This window comes from Pan troglodytes, chromosome 11 (genome assembly GCF_028858775.2).
Source record: "Pan troglodytes isolate AG18354 chromosome 11, NHGRI_mPanTro3-v2.0_pri, whole genome shotgun sequence".
NCBI classification, from domain to species: domain Eukaryota; kingdom Metazoa; phylum Chordata; class Mammalia; order Primates; family Hominidae; genus Pan; species Pan troglodytes.
Window position 1 is genome coordinate 46,401,118 of NC_072409.2, and position 20,345 is coordinate 46,421,462.

The 20,345-nt window shown below is 41.9% G+C and overlaps 1 protein-coding gene across 14 annotated transcripts in view; it reads left to right on the plus strand.

The window, feature by feature from the left end:
- Positions 1 to 20,345, plus strand: part of SPTLC1 (serine palmitoyltransferase long chain base subunit 1) — an 86,058-nt gene that overhangs the window by 22,868 nt on the left and 42,845 nt on the right. For 9 of the 14 annotated variants that reach the window (XR_010148465.1, XR_010148466.1, XM_024345506.3 and 6 more), the window contains 2 exons: positions 13,932 to 14,025; positions 14,807 to 14,879. Coding sequence is in view for 2 of the 14 variants with exons in the window: in XM_024345506.3 (XP_024201274.1) it covers positions 13,932 to 14,025; positions 14,807 to 14,879 (167 nt within the window). In the remaining 12 variants the exon portion in view is untranslated. Of the gene's footprint in view, positions 1 to 5,021; positions 6,622 to 6,823; positions 6,985 to 13,931; positions 14,026 to 14,806; positions 14,880 to 20,345 lie in introns of those variants that run through there. The other 5 variants (XM_063787148.1, XM_063787147.1, XM_063787145.1 and 2 more) reach the window with 4 other exon arrangements.

Consider the following 20,345-nt stretch of genomic DNA (forward strand, 5'->3'; position numbering starts at 1 on the left):
TAGTTTGTGACATGGTTGTCATTGCTTATGTACCAGTGAACTTCGTGGTGGCGGGCTTACTGTCAGCACTCCAGTTGAAGTGTATGCCCTGCTGGTCAATGAGGCAACTGATGGCCGGAGAAATGGCCAGACCTGCAGAGCAGAGGCAGAGGATGACAAAAGGCTTTGAAGATCTCTTTGTCAGACTTCCTGTTGCCTTTGGGTAGTATCAGCTTACTTTCTAGAAACATGTGATTTAATTGGAAGGACGATAAAACTATGAGGTTAGTTCAATAGGAAAGTTGCAGCATCAGAACTTGAGAATGGGTGACAGTTAACATGTCAGATAATCTCAGAAATCATAGTGGAGCATGCTGGTAAGAAATGCCAAGACACTGCCAAGAGCAAGGAGAACATGGTATGAAAACTTGTGGTATCAGTGACTTAGAGGAGAGGGACAGAACTCAGTTAAAGAGGTTTTAGGAATGTCTTGACTTACATTTTCCTTTTCATAAGTACAAATGTAGTGTAACAAAAATCTGGGTCTAAGAATGTATAATAGACCTTTGCATTAAGCATAAACTAAAAAGCTGCACATGACAAGAAAACATCATTGTATTTTAATTGACACTGTTTCTCTTCCTTAGTGATGGATAAAATACAATTGATGACATCTTAGATTCAGTGAAATACAATAAACCTCTTCTCTATCACCCGTCTGTTAACTTTATCTTTGGTATCTTTCGTTGAACCAAATTTCTTAATTTTGACTTGGTCAGATGCATCCATCTTGGCCTTACGGTTTGTATTCTTAAAGACTTGGTTAAGAAATCATTTCCTACCCTGAGGTCCCAAAGACATTCTTCCACATTTTGTTATCTTTTCTAAAATACCTTTTAGATTTTTAATATGGCTGGAATTCACTTTATACCTGGCTGTTCAACTTTATCCGTAGAGAAAAATTTGTGTGAAACCTAGTGGTTTGTGGGGTAACTGCTGTCATTTTCCAGGTATTTGTATGTACACAGTTCTCATGAATTCTAGATTCTTTCATTGGTCTCTGCCTACCTGCAAATATTACAATATTTGCTTCCTTCTGGTAAAGCACCTCCCGGTTTCTAACTTCAGTTAGCCATTCCTGAACTTGTATCCTTCTGTGTAATTATTGAAGTTTATAGAGCTCCATTAGAAATCCTGGTGGAATTTTAGTTGTGATTGCATTGAGTTTGTAGTTTATTTTGGCAAAATGTAATATCTTTAAAATGTTGAGCTATCCCTTCAGCTGACCATCGTATATCTTATCATTTATTACTGTCTTTATATTTTTCTTGATACTGTAAATACTTTGTATTTTGTTACCTTTATTTACTATTAATTCCAATGGTTTGTTGATTTCGTTGAGTTTTTTATGTAAGGTGACCGTATCACCTGCTGATAACAGTGTGACTCTTCTCAGACGTGTGTGTGTGTGTGCACACTTGTTTATTCACATTTTTGGACTTACAGTTTTACTGTTATGGCCTTTAGTAATATGCTGAATAGTAAAAAGAGACCAAGCATCCTTGTTTTGTTCATATTCATAAAAGTAATGGCTCTCTTGTTTCCCAGTTAATATCTGTAGGTTTTAGGTATTATAGTCTTATCAATTCGAGACCATTTCCTCCGATCTAGGTTTCTAAGAGTTTTATAAATAGATGTTGAACTTCATCAAATGTTATTTCTGCATCTAAGATCATTGCATGACTTTTCTTTATTATGTTGTATTTTCTGAAATCTTTACTTCTTATTTAACTTCTATTAATATATCTCTTAGGTGTACTCTGTTCTTTTTCTAACTTAGTTGAACACTTAATTTACATTTTTAATCTTTTCTAGTATTGACTGACATTCTCTTTACAAAACACCCTGAGTGTAATTCAGGATTCAGGCTTAAAAAAAGGTTTTGAAAGATAATAAAGTACGTATTCCTTATTACAGAACCACTCTCATGCAGTCTAGGGCAGCATCCCCAGAATAGTTTCATTCCATTGAGTAAATAAAAGCAGTAAAGAGTTTCATATATGTTTAGGACAGGTTTTGCTACTGAATGAACTTGCTGCAAACTTTCAAAATTGAGTATGAGGCATAATGAACTTTTCTGTGTTTAAGCCTATAAATTCCCTTCTAAGTACTATTCCAGATGTAGGCTATACTTTTTTTGGGGGGAGGGAGGATGGAGTCTTGCCCTGTTGTCAGGCTGGAGTGCAGTGGCGCAATCTCAGCTCACTGCAACCTTTGCCTCCCAGGTTCAAGCCATTCTCCTGCCTCAGCCTCCCCAGTAGCTGGAACTACAGGTGTGTGCCACCACGCCCAGCTAATTTATTATTATTATTTTTTAATAGAGACAGGGTTTCACCATGTTGGCCAGGATGGTCTCAATCTCTTGACCTCGGGTGATCCACCCGCCTTAACCTCCCAAAGTGCTGGTATTACAGGCATGAGTCACTGCACCCGGCCTGTAGGCTATACTTCTAATGTGTGTTATTCAGACCTAAATATTTTTTAATTTTCTTTTTTTTCTTTGACTAAAGCATAATGTTTTCCTTGAGTTTTTGTCTTCTCAGTAATTTATAATTTATTGCTATGTGATTAAAAAACATGTTCCGGATGATAGCTTTTCTGAATGATTTGGCTGCTCTTGTTGACACTTGCTTTATGTCTTACTTTATTGTAAATTTTGCAAATGTTCCACGGCTTTATCACAAAAATTTATATTATATATTCCTTTTATTCAAGGTGTCTTGTGTCCATTACATCAAGCACTTTAATTATTATTCAAATAGTTGACAGTCTTAGCCGTTTTCTGTCTGGTATGTAAATGAATGAGAAAGAAAGAGACAGTATAAAGATCAGTATTACCCACCATATGGATTCATTCTCTGTCTCTGTTTCATTTTTAAATTGTTTAGTTTGAAGGTGTGAAATGTATGTGGGCTCAGCATTTTTACATCGTTTTGAATGTCCCTTATCTCTAACAAAAATTATGTTTTACCTTCAAGTCCATTTGTCTGATAGCAGTGTAGCTACACCAGCTATCATTTAGTTATTCTGTGATTAATAGGACTCTGTTTTCAATTTTACTGTATCATTGTGTGTAGTTCTTTTGTACATAATTGGATTTTAATCCTAGTATCATTTTTTAACTGAGGAGTTTAATCTGTTTACATTTATTTTGATTACTAACTTATTTGTATAGTAAACACTAATATCTGCTGAAATATGAGGTGATTCACAATTTTCCCAATAGCATTTAAAAGAGTTTCTTGGCCAATTTGATATGTAAATTTAAAGGGATGTATAAGAAATGGCCAAAAATAATGTTATTTGATTTATTAATTTAATTGCACATATATATTTAAAATGTCATTGTGCAAATAGTATATTCAAAAATACTGCTCTTTCCTTTACCCCATGCAGCAGTTTTATTCTAATTCTTCCTAGGCATCTTGGATACCATATTCATCATTAGAAGCATTGAAAAATGTATGTTTAAAGTCTGTCATTTTCACGTCTGTCTGAATACTTGGATGCATAACTTTTTGAATCTGTGTATGTTGCTATCCCTCAAAATTTTACCCAAGTCTCATTCAGTATTTGTGGTTCTACACTTGACCCCTTACAGGGTTGCTTTTTGTTGTGGTCTTTAAAAGGTTTGCTTACTTGGTTGTATACTGTTTCATTGTGAAGTCCCGCTCCCAGGAATATGTGTTATGTGTGGGAAATAAGTACAATATCTGTGTCAAATTATTTTACCTCCCTTTAGAAAAAACAAACTGATTTCTTCAAAACACCTAAAGGTAGCATTGTTAGAGATCATTCTGATTGAAGTTGTAACTAATTAGTAGTGGGTACAGCTGCATATAATAGGAAACCCAAACTTAGATGGCTTAGGGAAAGTAGAAGTTTATTTGCCCTCACAAGTGTGGAGCAAGGTAGCTAGCGCCACAGATGATTAGGGACCCAGGTTACCATCCTGTGTTCTGCCCTTGAGGTGTGTGACTTCCATTCATAAGTCACCTTAAGGGAGGATGTCAGGCAGATGGGCAGAAAAGAGGCTCCTTCTGGGCCTGTCAGCTTGGTTACGGCAATGCTGGCCACACCTAGTTGCAGGAGCAGCTGACAGAAGTGGTCTTTTGTTCCAGGGCAGTGGCCTTAATTTTTTCATTTCTTTTTTTTTTTCCCTTGCCTTTAGTCTGCTTGATCAGGTTTTCTTGATTAGACTTCCCTTATTCTTTTCTTCTCCTCATGCTTAACATAAGTAATTCCTGTCCAATTTTTTTTTTGTTTTTTGAGACAGGGTCTCACTCTGTTGCCCAGGCTGGAATGCAGTGGCACCGTCTCAGCTCACTGCAGCGTCTCTCTCCCAGGTGCAAGGGATTCTCCTGCCTCCGCCTCTGGAGTAGCTGGGATTACAGGCATGCACCACCACACCCGACTAATATTTTTTGTATTTTTAGTAGAGACAGGGTTTCACCATGTTGGCCAGGCTGGTCTCGGGCTCCTGACCTCAGGTGATCCCCCCGCTTTGGTGTCCCAAAGTGCTGGGATTGCGGGCATGAGCCACCTTGCCCCAAATGTTAATTAATCTTCCTCTCTTCCTTACTGAGCAGTACAGGGACTTACTAGACTCCTACTTCAGTTGTTCCCCATCCCCACTCCCCCTTTCTTGATGTCTGATATTTGACCTCCACTTATTTTGTATCTTCCAGGATTATTATATTTGAGAATCACCTTCTTTACCTATTTACCACTTTCTTATTGCCAGTCTTTAGGTATTTCTTTCTTTATCCGTGCAGCTTCTTTGCGCTTAAAATTCCTTTTTCTAAAATATATTCTCTATTAGATTGTTGTGTAGAGATTCAGAGAAGGTAATCTGTATCTCTTAATGAGAAATGTTTTTATTTTACCTCCTTGGATGACAGTTAGTGGGTAACAGGTTCTAAGTGGATCATTATTTGCCCTGCAGCCTTGGAGAATTTCTTCATCATGGCCTGGCCTGTGTTATGGGGAGACTGTGTCAGTCTAATTATTGTTCATCTTCTGTTTTTTCTAGTGGCTTTCACAATTCTTTTTCTCTAAAATTCTACAGTTTCACTGTCATGTGTCTTCTTGTAATTTATTCATATTTATCCTACTTGGGATTCATTTTTGTACTTCAGTCTGTGGATTTCTGTCTCTCATGAATTCTGGGAATTTTTTAGCTTTTATCTGTTCAAACATTGTCTCTCACTTTTTTCCTCCAGTTTTTCCCTGTAGAGCTAATGTTTAGTGTACTTTTAACCTTCATATCCTCCACGTTCAGTATGTACTCTTTCATATTTTTGCATCTCTTGGTAATCTCAGCTCTGTCTTTCATTTCTCTGCAGTGTCTGATGGGGTATTTAATCTATCTTTTAGATTTCTAATTTTATTGGCTCTTAGATTTTATTTCTGGAAGTTCTATTTGACTATTTAGCAAGGTTAGCCTGTCCTTTTTTGTTTTTGTTTTTGAGATAGAATTTCGTTCTTCCTGAGCAGGCTGGAGTGCAGTGGCACAATCTCGACTCACTGCAACCTCTGCCTCCTGGGTTCAAGCGATTCTCCTGCTTTAGCCTCCCGAGTAGCTGGTATTATAGGCATGCGCCACCATGCCTAGCTAATTTTTTTGTATTATTACTAGAGATGGGGTCTCACCATGTTGGTCAGGCTGGTCTTGAACTCCTGACCTCAGGTAATCTGCTCGCCTCGGCCTCCCAAAGTGCTGGGATTACAGGCGTGAGCCACCACGCCCAGCCCAGCCTGTCCTTTTCTTAGTAACTTTTTAACCTTTCCTTATGTTTATGCTCTTGGGAGCACTTTCTAGTGTCCAGCGTCTCGCGTTCTTGGACAGCGGCCCTTCTGCATGTCTTGTATGCTGACTCTCACTCATGGTGGGGTTGTGGTTTTTGATTGGGAAAGTTGTTTTCTCTCTTTTGAGTCCTCTCAGGTCTCAATTGTGGAGATGTCTTTCTGGTTGGTTTTACTTGCTCTTCTGCAGCATACCCGATAAGATTTTAGGTTCCAGGATTCCTGTATCAAGTGCCCGTTATGACCTATTCCTGCTAGCCTGCATGGGGCACAGGTCTGAGAATTCCATTTCTCACCGGAAACTTTGTTCCTTCGCTACTCCAAGTGCTGGACAGAAATAGTATCCCTACATCACATCATGCTGCCTTCTGATAGCTTTTGAGCTGTGGTTAAGGGTTTTGGATATACTTGTTCTTAATCATTTGTTTTCTGTGTATTACAGTTTTTATAGAATGGTCTCAACGTTTATGGCACCTTTGGTACACGGGTGGTCTATCTAGGTATTTGTTTGTTGTTTGTTTTTTGTTTTTAATCTTTTTGTGACTGCCGATACCTGACTATGAAATCAGGGAGGACTTAGGAAACTTAAGGAAACCTTGAGAAGTAGGAACCTGAATAACATGATAAACTCAGAATCACAGTTGAGGAGGTGAGTGGCACTGGATTTGAAAGAGAAGCCCGGAGGGCATCCAAGATAGCCGAATAGGAACAGCTCCGGTCTACAGCTCCCAGCGTGAGCGACGCAGAAGACGGGTGATTTCTGCATTTCCATCTGAGGTACTGGGTTCATCTCACTAGGGAGTCCCAGACAGTGGGCGCAGGACAGTGGGTGCAGCGCACCGTGTGCGAACTGAAGCAGGGCGAGGCATTGCCTCACTTGGGAAGCGCAAGGGGTCAGGGAGTTCCCTTTCCTAGTCAAAGACAGACGGCACCTGGAAAATTGGGTCACTCCCACCCTAATACTGCGCTTTTCCGACAGGCTTAAGAAACGGCCCACCAGGAGATTATATCCCTCACCTGGCTCGGAGGGTCCTTCGCCCACACAGTCTCGCTGATTGCTAGCACAGCAATCTGAGATCAAACTGCAAGGCGGCAGCGAGGCCAGGAGAGGGGCGCCCGCCATTGCCCAGGCTTGCTTAGGTAAACAAAGCAGCCGGGAAGCTCGAACTGGGTGGAGCCCAACACAGCTCAAGGAGGTCTGCCTGCCTCTGTAGGCTCCACCTCTGGGGGCAGGGCACAGACAAACAAAAAGACAGCAGTAACCTCTGCAGACTTAAATGTCCCTGTCTGACAGCTTTGAAGAGAGCAGTGGTTCTCCCAGCACGCAGCTGGAGATCTGAGAACGGGCAGACTGCCTCCTCAAGTGGGTCCCTGACCTCTGACCCCCGAGCAGCCTAACTGGGAGGCACCCCCCTGTAGGGGCAGACTGACACCTCACACAGCCGGGTACTCCTCTGAGACAAAACTTCCAGAGGAACGATCAGACAGCAGCATTCGCGGTTCGCGAAAATCCGCTGTTCTGCAGCCACTGCTGCTGATAGCCAGGCAAATAGGGTCTGGAGTGGACCTCTAGCAAACTCCCACAGACCTGCAGCTGAGGTTCCTGTCTGTTAGAAGGAAAACTAACAAACAGAAAGGACATGCACACCAAAAACCCATCTGTACATCACCATCATCAAAGACCAAAAGTAGATAAAACCACAAAGATGGGGAAAAAACAGAGCAGAAAAACCAGAAACTCTAAAAAGCACAGAGCCTCTCCTCCTCCAAAGGAACGCAGTTCCTCACAAGCAACGGAACAAAGCTGGATGGAGAATGACTTTGACGAGTTGAGAGAAGAAGGCTTCAGACGATCAAACTACTCCGAGCTACAGGAGGAAATTCAAACCAAAGGCAAAGAAGTTAAAAACTTTGAAAAAAATTTAGACGAATGTATAACTAGAATAACCAATACAGAGAAGTGCTTAAAGGAGCTGATGGAGCTGAAACCCAAGGCTCGAGAACTACGTGAAGAATGCAGAAGCCTCAGGAGCTGATGCGATCAACTGGAAGACAGGGTGTCAGCGATGGAAGATGAAATGAATGAAATGAAGTGAGAAGGGAAGTTTAGAGAAAAAAGAATAAAAAGAAACAAACAAAGCCTCCAAGAAATATGGGACTATGTGAAAAGACCAAATCTACGTTTGATTGGTGCACCTGAAAGTGACGGGGAGAATGGAACCAAGTTGGAAAACACTCTGCAGGATATTATCCAGGAGAACTTCCCCAATGTAGCAAGGCAGGCCAACATTCAGATTCAGGAAATACAGAGAACGCCACAAAGATACTCCTCGAGAAGAGCAACTCCAAGACACATAATTGTCAGATTCACCAAAGTTGAAATGAAGGAGAAAATGTTAAGGGCAGCCAGAGAGAAAGGTCGGGTTACCCACAAAGGGAAGCCTGTCAGAGTAACAGCGGAACTCTCGGCAGAAACTCTACAAGCCAGAAGAGAGTGGGGGCTAATATTCAACATTCTTAAAGAAAAGAATTTTCAACCCAGAATTTCATATCCAGCCAAACTAAGCTTCGTAAGTGAAGGAGAAATAAAATACTTCACACACAAGCAAATGCTGAGAGATTTTGTCACCACCAGGCCTGCCCTAAAAGAACTCCTGAAGGAAGCATTAAACATGGAAAGGAACAACCGGTACCAGTCACTGCAAAATCATGCCAAAATGTAAAGACCATCAAGACTAGGAAGAAACTGCATCAACTAACGAGCAAAATAACCAGCTAACATCATAATGACAGGATCAAATTCACACATAACAAAATTAACTTTAAATGTAAATGGACTAAATGCTCCAATTAAAAGACACAGACTGGCAAATTGGATAAAGAGTCAAGACCCATCAGTGTGCTGTATTCAGGAAACCCATCTCACGTGCAGAGACACACACAGGCTCAACATAAAAGGGTGGAGGAAGATCTACCAAGCAAATGGAAAACAAAAAAAGGCAGGGGTTGCAATCCTAGTGTCGGATAAAACAGACTTTAAACCAACAAAGATCAAAAGAGACAAAGAAGGCCATTACATAATGGTAAAGGGATCAATTCTTGTTAGAAGAGCTAACTATCCTAAATATATATGCACCCAATACAGGAGCACCCAGATTCATAAAGCAAGTCCTGAGTGACCTACAAAGAGACTTAGACTCCCACACATTAATAATGGGAGACTTTAACACCCCACTGTCAACATTAGACAGATCAACGAGACAGAAAGTCAACAAGGATACCCAGGAATTGAACTCAGCTCTGCACCAAGGGGACCTAATAGACATCTACAGAACTCTCCACCCCAAATCAACAGAATATACATTTTTTTCAGCACCACACCACACCTATTCCAAAATTGACCACATACTTGGAAGTAAAGCTCTCCTCAGCAAATGTAAAAGAACAGAAATTATAACAAACTGTCTCTCAGACCACAGTGCAATCAAACTAGAACTCAGGATTAAGAAACTCACTCAAAACCGCTCAACTACATGGAAACTGAACAACCTGCTCCTGAATGACTACTGGGTACATAACGAAATGAAGGCAGAAATAAAGATGTTCTTTGAAACCAACAAGAACAAAGACACTACATACAAGGATCTCTGGGACACATTCAAAGCAGTGTGTAGAGGGAAATTTGTAGCACTAAATGCCCACAAGAGAAAGCAGGAAAGATCCAAAATTGACACCCTAACATCACAATTAAAAGAACTAGAAAAGCAAGAGCAAACACATTCAAAAGCTAGCAGAAGGCAAGAAATAACTAAGATCAGAGCAGAATGAAGGAAATAGAGACACAAAAAACCATTCAAAAAATTAATGAATCCAGGAGCTGGTTTTTTGAAAGGATCAACAAAATTGATAGACCGCTAGCAAGACTAATAAAGAAAAAGAGAGAAGAATCAAATAGATGCAATAAAAAATGATAAAGGGGATATCACCACTGATCCCACAGAAATACAAACTACCATCAGAGAATACTACAAACACCTCTATGCAAATAAACTAGAAAATCTAGAAGAAATGGATAAATTCCTCGACACATACACCCTTCCAAGACTAAACCAGGAAGAAGTTGAATCTCTGAATAGACCAATAACAGGCTCTGAAATTGTGGCAATAATCAATAGCTTACCAACCAAAAAGAGTCCAGGACCAGATGGATTCACAGCCGAATTCTACCAGAGGTACAAGGAAGAACTGGTACCATTCCTTCTGAAACTATTCCAATCAATAGAAAAAGAGGGAATCCTCCCTAACTCATTTTATGAGGCCAGCATCATCCTGATACCAAAGCTGGGCAGAGACACAACCAAAAATGAGAATTTTAGACCAATATCCTTGATGAACATTGATGCAAAAATCCTCAATAAAATACTGGCAAACCGAATCCAGCAGCACATCAAAAAGCTTGTCCACCATGATCAAGTGGGCTTCATCCCTGGGATGCAAGGCTGGTTCAATATACGCAAATCAATAAATGTAATCCAGCATATAAACAGAACCAAAGACAAAAACTACATGATTATCTCAATAGATGCAGAAAAGGCCTTTGACAAAATTCAACAACCTTCATGCTGAAAACTCTCAATAAATTAGGTATTGATGGGACGTATCTCAAAATAATAAGAGCTATCTATGACAGACCCACAGCCAATATCATACTGAATGGGCAAAAACTGGAAGCATTCCCTTGGAAAAGTGGCACAAGACAGGGATGCCCTCTCTCACCACTCCTATTCAACATAGTGTTGGAAGTTCTGGCCAGGGCAATTAGGCAGGAGAAGGAAATAAAGGGTATTCAATTAGGAAAAGAGGAAGTCAAATTGTCCCTGTTTGCAGATGACATGATTGTATATCTAGAAAACCCCATTGTCTCAGCCCAAAATCTCCTTAAGCTGATAAGCAACTTCAGCAAAGTCTCAGGATACAAAATCAATGTACAAAAATCACAAGCATTCTTATACACCAATAACAGACAAACAGAGAGCCAAATCATGAGTGAACTCCCATTCACAATTGCTTCAAAGAGAATGAAATACCTAGGAATCCAACTTACAAGGGACATGAAGGACCCCTTCAAGGAGAACTACAAACCACTGCTCAAGGAAATAAAAGAGGATACAAACAAATGGAAGAACATTCCATGCTCATGGGTAGGAAGAATCAATATGGTGAAAATGGCCATACTTCCCCAGGTAATTTATAGATTCAATGCCATCCCCATCAAGCTACCAATGACTTTCTTCACAGAATTGGAAAAAACTACTTTAAAGTTCATATGGAACCAAAAAAGAGCCCGCATCGCCAAGTCAATCCTAAGGCAAAAGAACAAAGCTGGAGGCATCATGCTACCTGACTTCAAAGTATACTACAAGGCTACAGTAACCAAAACAGCATGGTACTGGTACTAAAACAGAGATATAGATCAATGGAACAGAACAGAGCCCTCAGAAATAACGCCACATATCTACAACTATCTGATCTTTGACAAACCTGAGAAAATCAAGCATTGGGGAAAGGATTCCCTATTTAATAAATGGTGCTGGGAAAACTGGCTAGCCATATGTAGAAAGCTGAAACTGGATCCCTTCCTTATACAAAAATTAATTCAAGATGGATTAAAGACTTAAACGTTAGACCTAAAACCATAAAAACCCTAGAAGAAAACCTAGGCATTACCATTCAGGACATAGGCATGGGCAAGGACTTCATGTCTAAAACACCAAAAGTAATGGCAACAAATGCCAAAATTGACAAATGGGATCTAATTAAACTAAAGAGCTTCTGCACAGCAAAAGAAACTACCATCAGAGTGAAGAGGCAACCTACAAAATGGGAGAAAATCTTCACAACCTACTCATCTGACAAAGGGCTAATATCCAGAATCTACAATGAACTCCAACAAATTTACAAGGAAAAAACAACCCCATCAAAAAGTGGGCAAAGGACATGAACAGACACTTCTCAAAAGAAGACATTTATGCAGCCAAAAAACACATGAAAAAATGCTCACCATCACTGGCCATGAGAGAAATGCAAATCAAAACCACAATGAGATACCATCTCACACCAGTTAGAATGGCAATCATTCAAAAGTCAGGAAACAACAGGTGCTGGAGAGGATGTGGAGAAACAGGAACACTTTTACACTGTTGGTGGGACTGTAAACTAGTTCAACCATTGTGGAAGTCAGTGTGGCGATTCCTCAGGGATCTAGAACTAGAAATACCATTTGACCCAGCCATCCCATTACTGGGTATATACCCAAAGGACTATAAATCATGCTGCTATAAAGACACATGCACACGTATGTTTATTGCGGCACTATTCACAATAGCAAAGACTTGGAACCAACCCAAATGTCCGACAATGATAGACTGGATTAAGAAAATGTGGCACATAGACACCATGAAATACTATGCAGCCATAAAAAATGATGAGTTCATGTCCTTTGTAGGGACATGGATGAAATTGGAAATCATCATTCTCAGTAAACTGTCTCAAGGACAAAAAACCAAACACCGCATGTTCTCACTCATAGGTGGGAATTGAACACTGAGAACACATGGACACAGGAAGGGGAACATCACACTCTGGGGACTGTTGTGGGGTGGGGGGAGGGGGAGGGATAGCATTAGGAGATATACCTAATGCTAAATGACGAGTTAATGGGTGCAGCACACCAGCATGTCACATGTATACATATGTAACTAACCTGCACATTGTGCACATGTACCCTAAAACTTAGAGTATAATAATAATAAAATAAAATAAAATAAAATAGAGAAGCCCTTGAAGCCTTAGGGAAGAAGAAAGAAAATATTTGGAGGGCACCTCTTATGAGCCAGGCACTTTCATAATAGCAATTTCCCTGAGAGGTAGACTCTCCCCTACTTTAATGATGAAGAAACTGAGAATCACAGAGGTCAGTGATGTCCCTAAGCTTCTGAAGTCGTCAATAGCCATAATACAGAGGGGATCTCTCTGACAGACTCTACAACCCATGGTTTTTTCACTGAGTCTTCTTGCCTTTTTTATAAGTTAGTTCGCTTTCATGAATTTGCTTCAAGTTGTCATTCTTTTCTTTTCCTGGTTTCCCAGCATCTGTGTTTTCTCAAGGATGACCAATGCTGTTAAAAGGTATCAATGAGAATAGTGTTTCTCCATTTTTTTCTGGCTACAGTGCATTTTATAGAGCAACCCAGTACATGGACCAGTACAGATACATAGTCCCATCACTCACCCTGTGCCATGGTTCTGATATTTTCTTTTCCGTTCTATTTTGTTTTACTGTTTCCTCTGGTTAAAATAGGCTGATTGTGACCAACTAACTTGGTCTCACAGCCCTTTAACAGTTTGCAACCCATAATTTGAGCCCATGATTTTGAAACATGGCTCATGGCTCGAATATAGATCAGCAGAGGGCTTAACGGAAGTACCTTCAGGAGCCCATTCTCCTGTCCCAGCCGGGCTCATATCCGGCTCCAGTGTAGCTGCCACCCACATTCTCCCCGCTCCCCAGGAGTGTGAGGATTCCTCTTCAACAGCATTCCAGCGTTAACTTTAGACATTGGGAACATATCCCACTTACTCTTTAGTGGCTTCCTATACATGACATTTCTTTTTAAGCCGTTTAACTATGCAAGATCATAACTCACTCTGCCTATTCTTGCCTTTGATCTTATTTTATATTTTCTTCCTGTTTGGCTTATTCCAGATTTTTCTGAGATACTTTATTTAGCAGCTTCATTCTTAAGCGAGTTTTAAAACCAAAGCATTTAAGATTTGCCATTCATTCATCTTGGAATTCTAGCTTATTTTTCTTTTTTATTTTAATAGTACAGGTATTTTATTAAAAATAAAATTAATGGAAAAATATCTTATTTTTAATGTACCATGCTCTAATATTACTTCTTAAAAACAAGAAATCAAAGACCAGTATGCAAATAGGGTAGGATGACAACACTATGTTGTTGTGCCTACCACCAAGGTAACGTGAATGTGTAATTGACATGTACCACTCTTTATCTCTTCCCTAGCCCTCCAAGCCACAAAACTGTGGTGAATGGAAAAGAATGTATAAACTTCGCCTCATTTAATTTTCTTGGATTGTTGGATAACCCTAGGGTTAAGGTGAGTAGCACATATTGCTGAAGTGGACAGATAACATTACTGATTTAAGAAACTAGACATAAAAGACAAATGCAGGCTGGGCGTGGTGGATCACTTCAGGTCAGGAGTTTAAGACCAGCCTGGCCAACATGGTGAAACCCCATCTCTACCAAAAAATACAAAAATTAGCAGGGCATGGTGGCACATGCCTGTAGTCCCAGCTACTTGGGAGGCTGAGGTGGGAGAATTTCTTGAACCCAGGAGGTGGAGGTTGCAGTGAGCCAAGATGGTGCCACTGCACTCCAGCCTGGGCAACAGGGCGAGACTCTATCTCCAAAAAAAAGAAAAAAAATCAGAGTGTTGGAAAGCGCTATGCAAGTTTTTCCCATTACTTTTTGTCTGACAGAGTTGTGAGCGGGACCTAGACAGAGAGAAGCAAGAGTCTCTTATGTGGCTCAGTGTTAGGCAGCAACCACAGAACTGAACAGGCCAGACCTAGAGAATAGTTGGAGAAGGGTCTAGGAAATTGCTCTCTCTCCTATTGGGATTGTGGGCTAACAGGCATTTTCCAGGAAAGACTTGGCCCACAAATGCAGAAAAGTTAACCAGGTTTTGAGAATCAGGCTAGTATAACTTTTCCATATTTTAAGTCATATACTCAGTCTTTACACCTGTCTCTTCTTTATATTCTGTTAGAGTTGGAGGAGGAAGGAAGGAGCTCTGTGGGTTAAAGAATAGGAAATGTTTGTTTTGAACTCTTAAAGATAAATTATGAAAGTATAATTCTTGTACTTCAATAAAGGCAGCAGCTTTAGCATCTCTAAAGAAGTATGGCGTGGGGACTTGTGGACCCAGAGGATTTTATGGCACATTTGGTAAGTTTTTGTTGTGTTCTCTTTGAGACTACTGCTTTCAATAGTTAAGATTCAATTTTAGGCCGGGCATGGTGGCTCACACCTGTACTCCCAGCACTTTGGGGAGGCTGAGGTGGGAGGATTCCTTGAGCCCAGGAATTTGATACCAGCATGGGCAATAAAGGGAGACCCTGTCTCTACAAAAAATAATAAAATTAGCCGGGCATGGTGGGCTCATCCTTGTGTGCATGTGTGGGGATTGCAGCGTGAGGAACGAGTGCAGAGCAGCAGTACTCTTTATGCAGGGGAGATGGCCTCATACTTCTGCCCACAGTCCATTGATGAGAGCGGAACCCCTGCCATGACTAGCCACGCAGGGGGCTGAGAAACAGCTCTGGGAAGAAAGTGGAGAGCAGATTGCCTGGGTGGAGGGAGGGGGGATAAACAGTGTAGTTTTTTATCTTTCTAGAATGAAGATGAAGGATCATTGATTTCCTTGTGTATGGATAATCCGGGAACAGGCCAACTAAATATTTGATGAGTGTATGATTTCAAATACAGTGAATTCCCTGGGAGTCATCAAAGAAGACTGGCATTTTATGGTTGTTTTTATTTATTTATTTTTTTTTATTTTTTATTTTTTTTTTTGAGACGGAGTCTCGCTCTGTCGCCCAGGCTGGAGTGCAGTGGCGCGATCTCGGCTCACTGCAAGCTCCGCCTCCCGGGTTCACGCCATTCTCCTGCCTCAGCCTCCCGAGTAGCTGGGACTACAGGCGCCCGCTACCACGCCCGGCTAATTTTTTGTATTTGTAGTAGAGACGGGGTTTCACCGTGTTAGCCAGGATGGTCTCGATCTCCTGACCTCGTGATCCGCCCGCCTCGGCCTCCCAAAGTGCTGGGATTACAGGCGTGAGCCACCGCGCCCGGCCTGGTTGTTTTTATTAAGTGTGTATTCTTTGCTCCTGAAAATGTTATTAAATAATTGTTCAGGCCGGGCATGGTGGCTCATGCCTGTAATCCCAGCACTTTCAAAGGCTGAGGCAGGCAGATCACCTGAGGTCAGGAGTTCAAAACCAGCCTGGCCAACATGCTGAAACCTCGTCTCTACTAAAAATACAAAAATTAGCTGGGCGTGGTGGTGGATACCTGTAATCCCAGCTACGTGGGAGGCTGAGGTGGGAGAATTGCTTCAACCTGGGAGGCAGAGGTTGCAGTGAGCCGAGATCATGCCACTGCACTCCAGCCTGGGCAACAGAGCAAGACTCTGTCTCAAAAATAAATAAATAAAATTGTTCAAATGAATTTATTGCTGGAAATAGCATTTTGGCTTATAAAATGACACAGTGTGGGGAAAGTAGAGCAAGGGAAATATCTTCCATCTTCCATCCTTGTTTCCATTTCTGGATCTTTTTGTGTTTTTTTACTTTAACAGTTAAGTTTTTTACTTTTGTGATTTTTTAATGTAAGGGAGCACCTTACGTTATCCCTAAGCTAGTTTGGTGATTACATTATTTGTCTTGGAAACAGATAAGGAGAAGTAGTGTCCAGGAATCCTACAGCTGGAAGTGATCTTTAAAATCTTTAGTTCTAACCCTAAAATTAGAAATTGGCCAGGTTTAGTGGCTCATGCCTGTAATCCTAACACTTTGGGAGGCCAAGAAGGGAGGATTGCTTGAGCCTAGGCATATGAGACTAGCCTGGGCAATGTAGCGAGACCCCCGTGTTTACAAGAAATAAAAATAAACCTGGCACTAGCATGAACCTGTAGTCCCAGCTACACAGGTGGCGGAGGCAGGAGGATCCCTTGATCCTAGGAGGTTGAGGCTGTAATGAGCCGTGTTCACACCACTGCAATTCAGCCTGGATGACAGAGTGAGACCATCTCAAAAATAGTAATAATAATAATATAAACCAAGTATCCTGACTTCCATTCTTGATGGCAAGTTCGAAGAAATAAGCTCATATCAGAGCCTCCCACTTTCCTCTAGTCTAATGCAAATGGGTTGTTTGCTTGGTTTTTGATTGGTAGGGAATTATTTTCTTGGCAGGTATTAGAAAACTAGAAAAGGCACATTTTATGGGGTTGTTGATTGTAATCTGATGAAAGCTTTCTGTGACTGCTTGCTGAGGTAAAGGAATTGTTTTTGTAGGTAGGTACGGAGGAGAGCAGCAGCTTGTTGGTATTAGATATCAGGGAGTTTTTGCTGTATTTTTCTAGGAAGTAAAGAAGTTGTTTGGGAGGGTAAAGGTGGGGATCATTGAAGGAGGTTCAGAGGTGTAGGGAGATGGGGGAGGTTGCCGAGTCAGCTGGCAGGGCAGGGACAGCTGTGTAGTAGGAGGAAGAGAAGGAAATACATAGCCAACAATCTCTGGCTAAGGAAGGATTGGAGATGGTGAGGAGGGAGTGGGTGAGGTTGATGGTTTGCTGGAGATAATTAGGGGGAGGGGTAGAGGGTGGCAAGGGAATGGGAGTGAGACAAAGAGTAAGTACAAAAGAAAAGAACTTCATCAGGGTGGAAGAATTGGAGAGTACCTTGCCACAGAAGGTCATCTGTCCATTCTGAGAGAGTTAAGGGTGGCAGCTTGAGGGTGACACCACGAGATATCAGCTACAATGGTCTGGAGGAAAAGCGTGAACTGGTAGTATAGACAAAAGCAGGGCATTTAGAAAGAAGTACGTGAGAATGGTTAGTAGGGACATAAGTAGACAGAGTTTAAATACTGGGGTGACTGTGTAAAGGCCTACTGTAAATAAAAGGTATACAGGGTTATTGTTCTTTTTCAGGAATGTGGGTAAGTTTAAGGGAAGTGGGGGAGAGTACTTGCGACTTCAGGAGGAGGCAGAGGAGCTAGGCTGGTCGTCTGATGGGCACAGTTTTATCCTGGAGCGATGAACCCAGTGGGGAGGATTCTGCAGACAGACTGTGGTTGGGGTACTATAGACGACCAGGTAAGGTCCTGTCCACCGAGGTTCTAGAGTTTGAGGGGTCAGGTTCTTAACGAGAACTGACCGTCCGGCTAGGGTGTCTTTATATGGCTGGGTATCTGGAGTAGGTAAAAGGAAATTGGCAGCTTAGTGGATTTCCTGTCTAGCCTGTTGAAGGACTGGAAGATAATCACCAAGAGGGGTGGTGTCTAAAATAAGGTTGGGACCCAGCAGAAAGGTGCGGCGGTGTAAGAGTTCAAATGGACTGCACCCGGTGGGTTCCCAGGGTGTGGCTCGAATTCGGAGGAGTGCAAGGGGTAGGAGAGTGGTCCAGTCTTTTTTAAGCTGGAGGGTAAGTTTAGTAAGGTGTGTTTTTAAAAGGCCCTTGGCTTTTTCTACTTTTCCAGAGAACTGAGGGTGATATGGGGCATGAAGATTCCATTGAATACTGAGGGCTTGGGAAACTGGTTGAGTGATTTGGCTGATGAAGACCAGCCCATTGTCAGACTGTATGGAAGTAGGGAGACCAAACCGGGGAATTATGTCTGTTAGAAGAAGGAAATAACTGCAGTGGCCTTTTCAGACCCCGTGGGAAAAGCCTCAACCCATCTGGTGAAGGTGTCGACCCAAACCAGGAGGTATTTGAGTTTCCAGACACGGGGCATAAGAGTAGAGTCAATTTGCCAATCTTGAGCAGGGATAAATTGTCGTGCTTGATGCATAAGGAAAGGAGGAGGTTTAAGAAAGCCTTGATGGGGTAGTAGAGTGGCATTATAGCCCGTTGAGAGGTGATTGTTTTGAGGATGGATTTCCAGGCTGGAAAAGAAATGAGAGGTTCTAAAAGGTGGGTTAAAGATTTATATCCTACATGGAAGTGGTCATGAAAGGAGGAGAGGATAGAGTAAGCTTGAGAGGCAGGGAGAAGGAGCTTTCCATGATCTAAAAACCAGTTGCCTTGAGTGGGAAGTGACTGGTAGGTTAAGGTTTCAGAAGGAGAGTAATAGGAGTGATAGATGAGAAGGAGAAATATTGGCCACTGGGAGCAGATACTGGGGAGTTTGCTGTTTCTTTGGCTGTTTTGTTGGCATAGGTGTTTCCTTGGGCAATGGGATCAGAGGTTTTTTGGTGTCCTTTGCAGTGGATTACTCTGGCTTTGGCTGGAAGGAGGGCAGCTTTAAGGAGGGCTTTATTAAGGGGGCATTGATAATAGAGGATCCTTGTGTAGTGAGAAAACCTCTTTCTGCCCAGTTGACAGGGTGGCGGTGGAGGATGTGAAGGGCGTATTTAGAGTCAATATAGATATTAACATGCAGTCCTTTGCCAAGAGTTAGGGCATGAGTTAGTGCTATTAATTCAGCTTGTTGAGAGGTTGTAAATGGGGAGAGTGCAGCAGTTTCAGTGATAGATGAGTGAGACACAATGGCCTATCCAGCTTTTCCTGGTGTTAATCAACTGGTTTTTGAAGAACTGCCATCAATAAACCAAGTGTGGTCTGGGTCAGGGACAGGAAAAAGGGAAATATGGGGAAAAGGAGAGGAGGCTATGTGGATTAAGGAAATACAGTCGTGTGGATTAGGATTTGTAGTGGGTAGTAAGTGAGAGGCCGGGTTGAAGTCCTGTCCAAAGGCAATGGTCCCCATGGGATTTTCAATAAAGAGTGAATAGAGCTGGAGGAGGTGGGGAGCCGAGAGTATGTTTTATATGTGAAGAGGAAACTAAGTCTTGGAGGTTGTGAGTGCTATAAAAGGTGAGTGGGGCATAGCCTGTGATTTTGAGAGACTCTAAGAGTATAAGGGCTGTGGCTGCTGTGGCATGCAGGCATGACGGCCAGCCCAGGACTGTAAGATTAAGCTGTTTGAATACAAAGGCTACTGGTCACAGGCCTGGTTCCTGAGTAAGAATTCCTACAGCGCAGCCCTGCGTTTTTGCTGTGTGGAGAGGAAGGAGGGTTGGGAGGAGTCGGGAAGCGCTCGAGTAGGGGTTGCCTCTAGGGCCTTTTTTAAAGTAAAAGGAGGGGCGGGGGAAGGATTTAGGATCTGTGGGTTCAGCTAAGTTTCCTTTTGTGAGTTTATAGAGTGGTTTGGTTAGGATGGCAAAACCTGGTATCCAAAGGCAGAAGTATCCAACAACGTCTAAGAAGGAGAGGAGTAGTTGTTTGGTGGTGGGGATTGGAATTTGGAGATTAGCTGAATACGGTCTGCTGGAAGTGCACGCCTATGTTGGTGGAGGATTATACCAAGATAAGTAGAAATTTGAGCTTTGGAGGGGGATACTCTGTACCCCTTGGAGTAGAGGTGTTGAAGAAGCAGGATAGTGTCTTGGCTGGGAGGATTGGTAAGAGGGGCTGCAAAGAAGAAGGTCATCCACATATTGAATGAGATGGGAAACAAATGGACGAAAAGAAAGCAGGTCATGGGAGAGGGCCTGGCTAAAGTAGTGTGGGCTGTCTCTGAAACCTTAGGGCAGGACGGTCCAGGTGAGTTGTTGGGACTGGTGGGTGTCAGGGTCAGTCCAAGTAAAGGCAAAAAGGGGCTGGGAAGAGGGATGTAAGGGGATGGTAA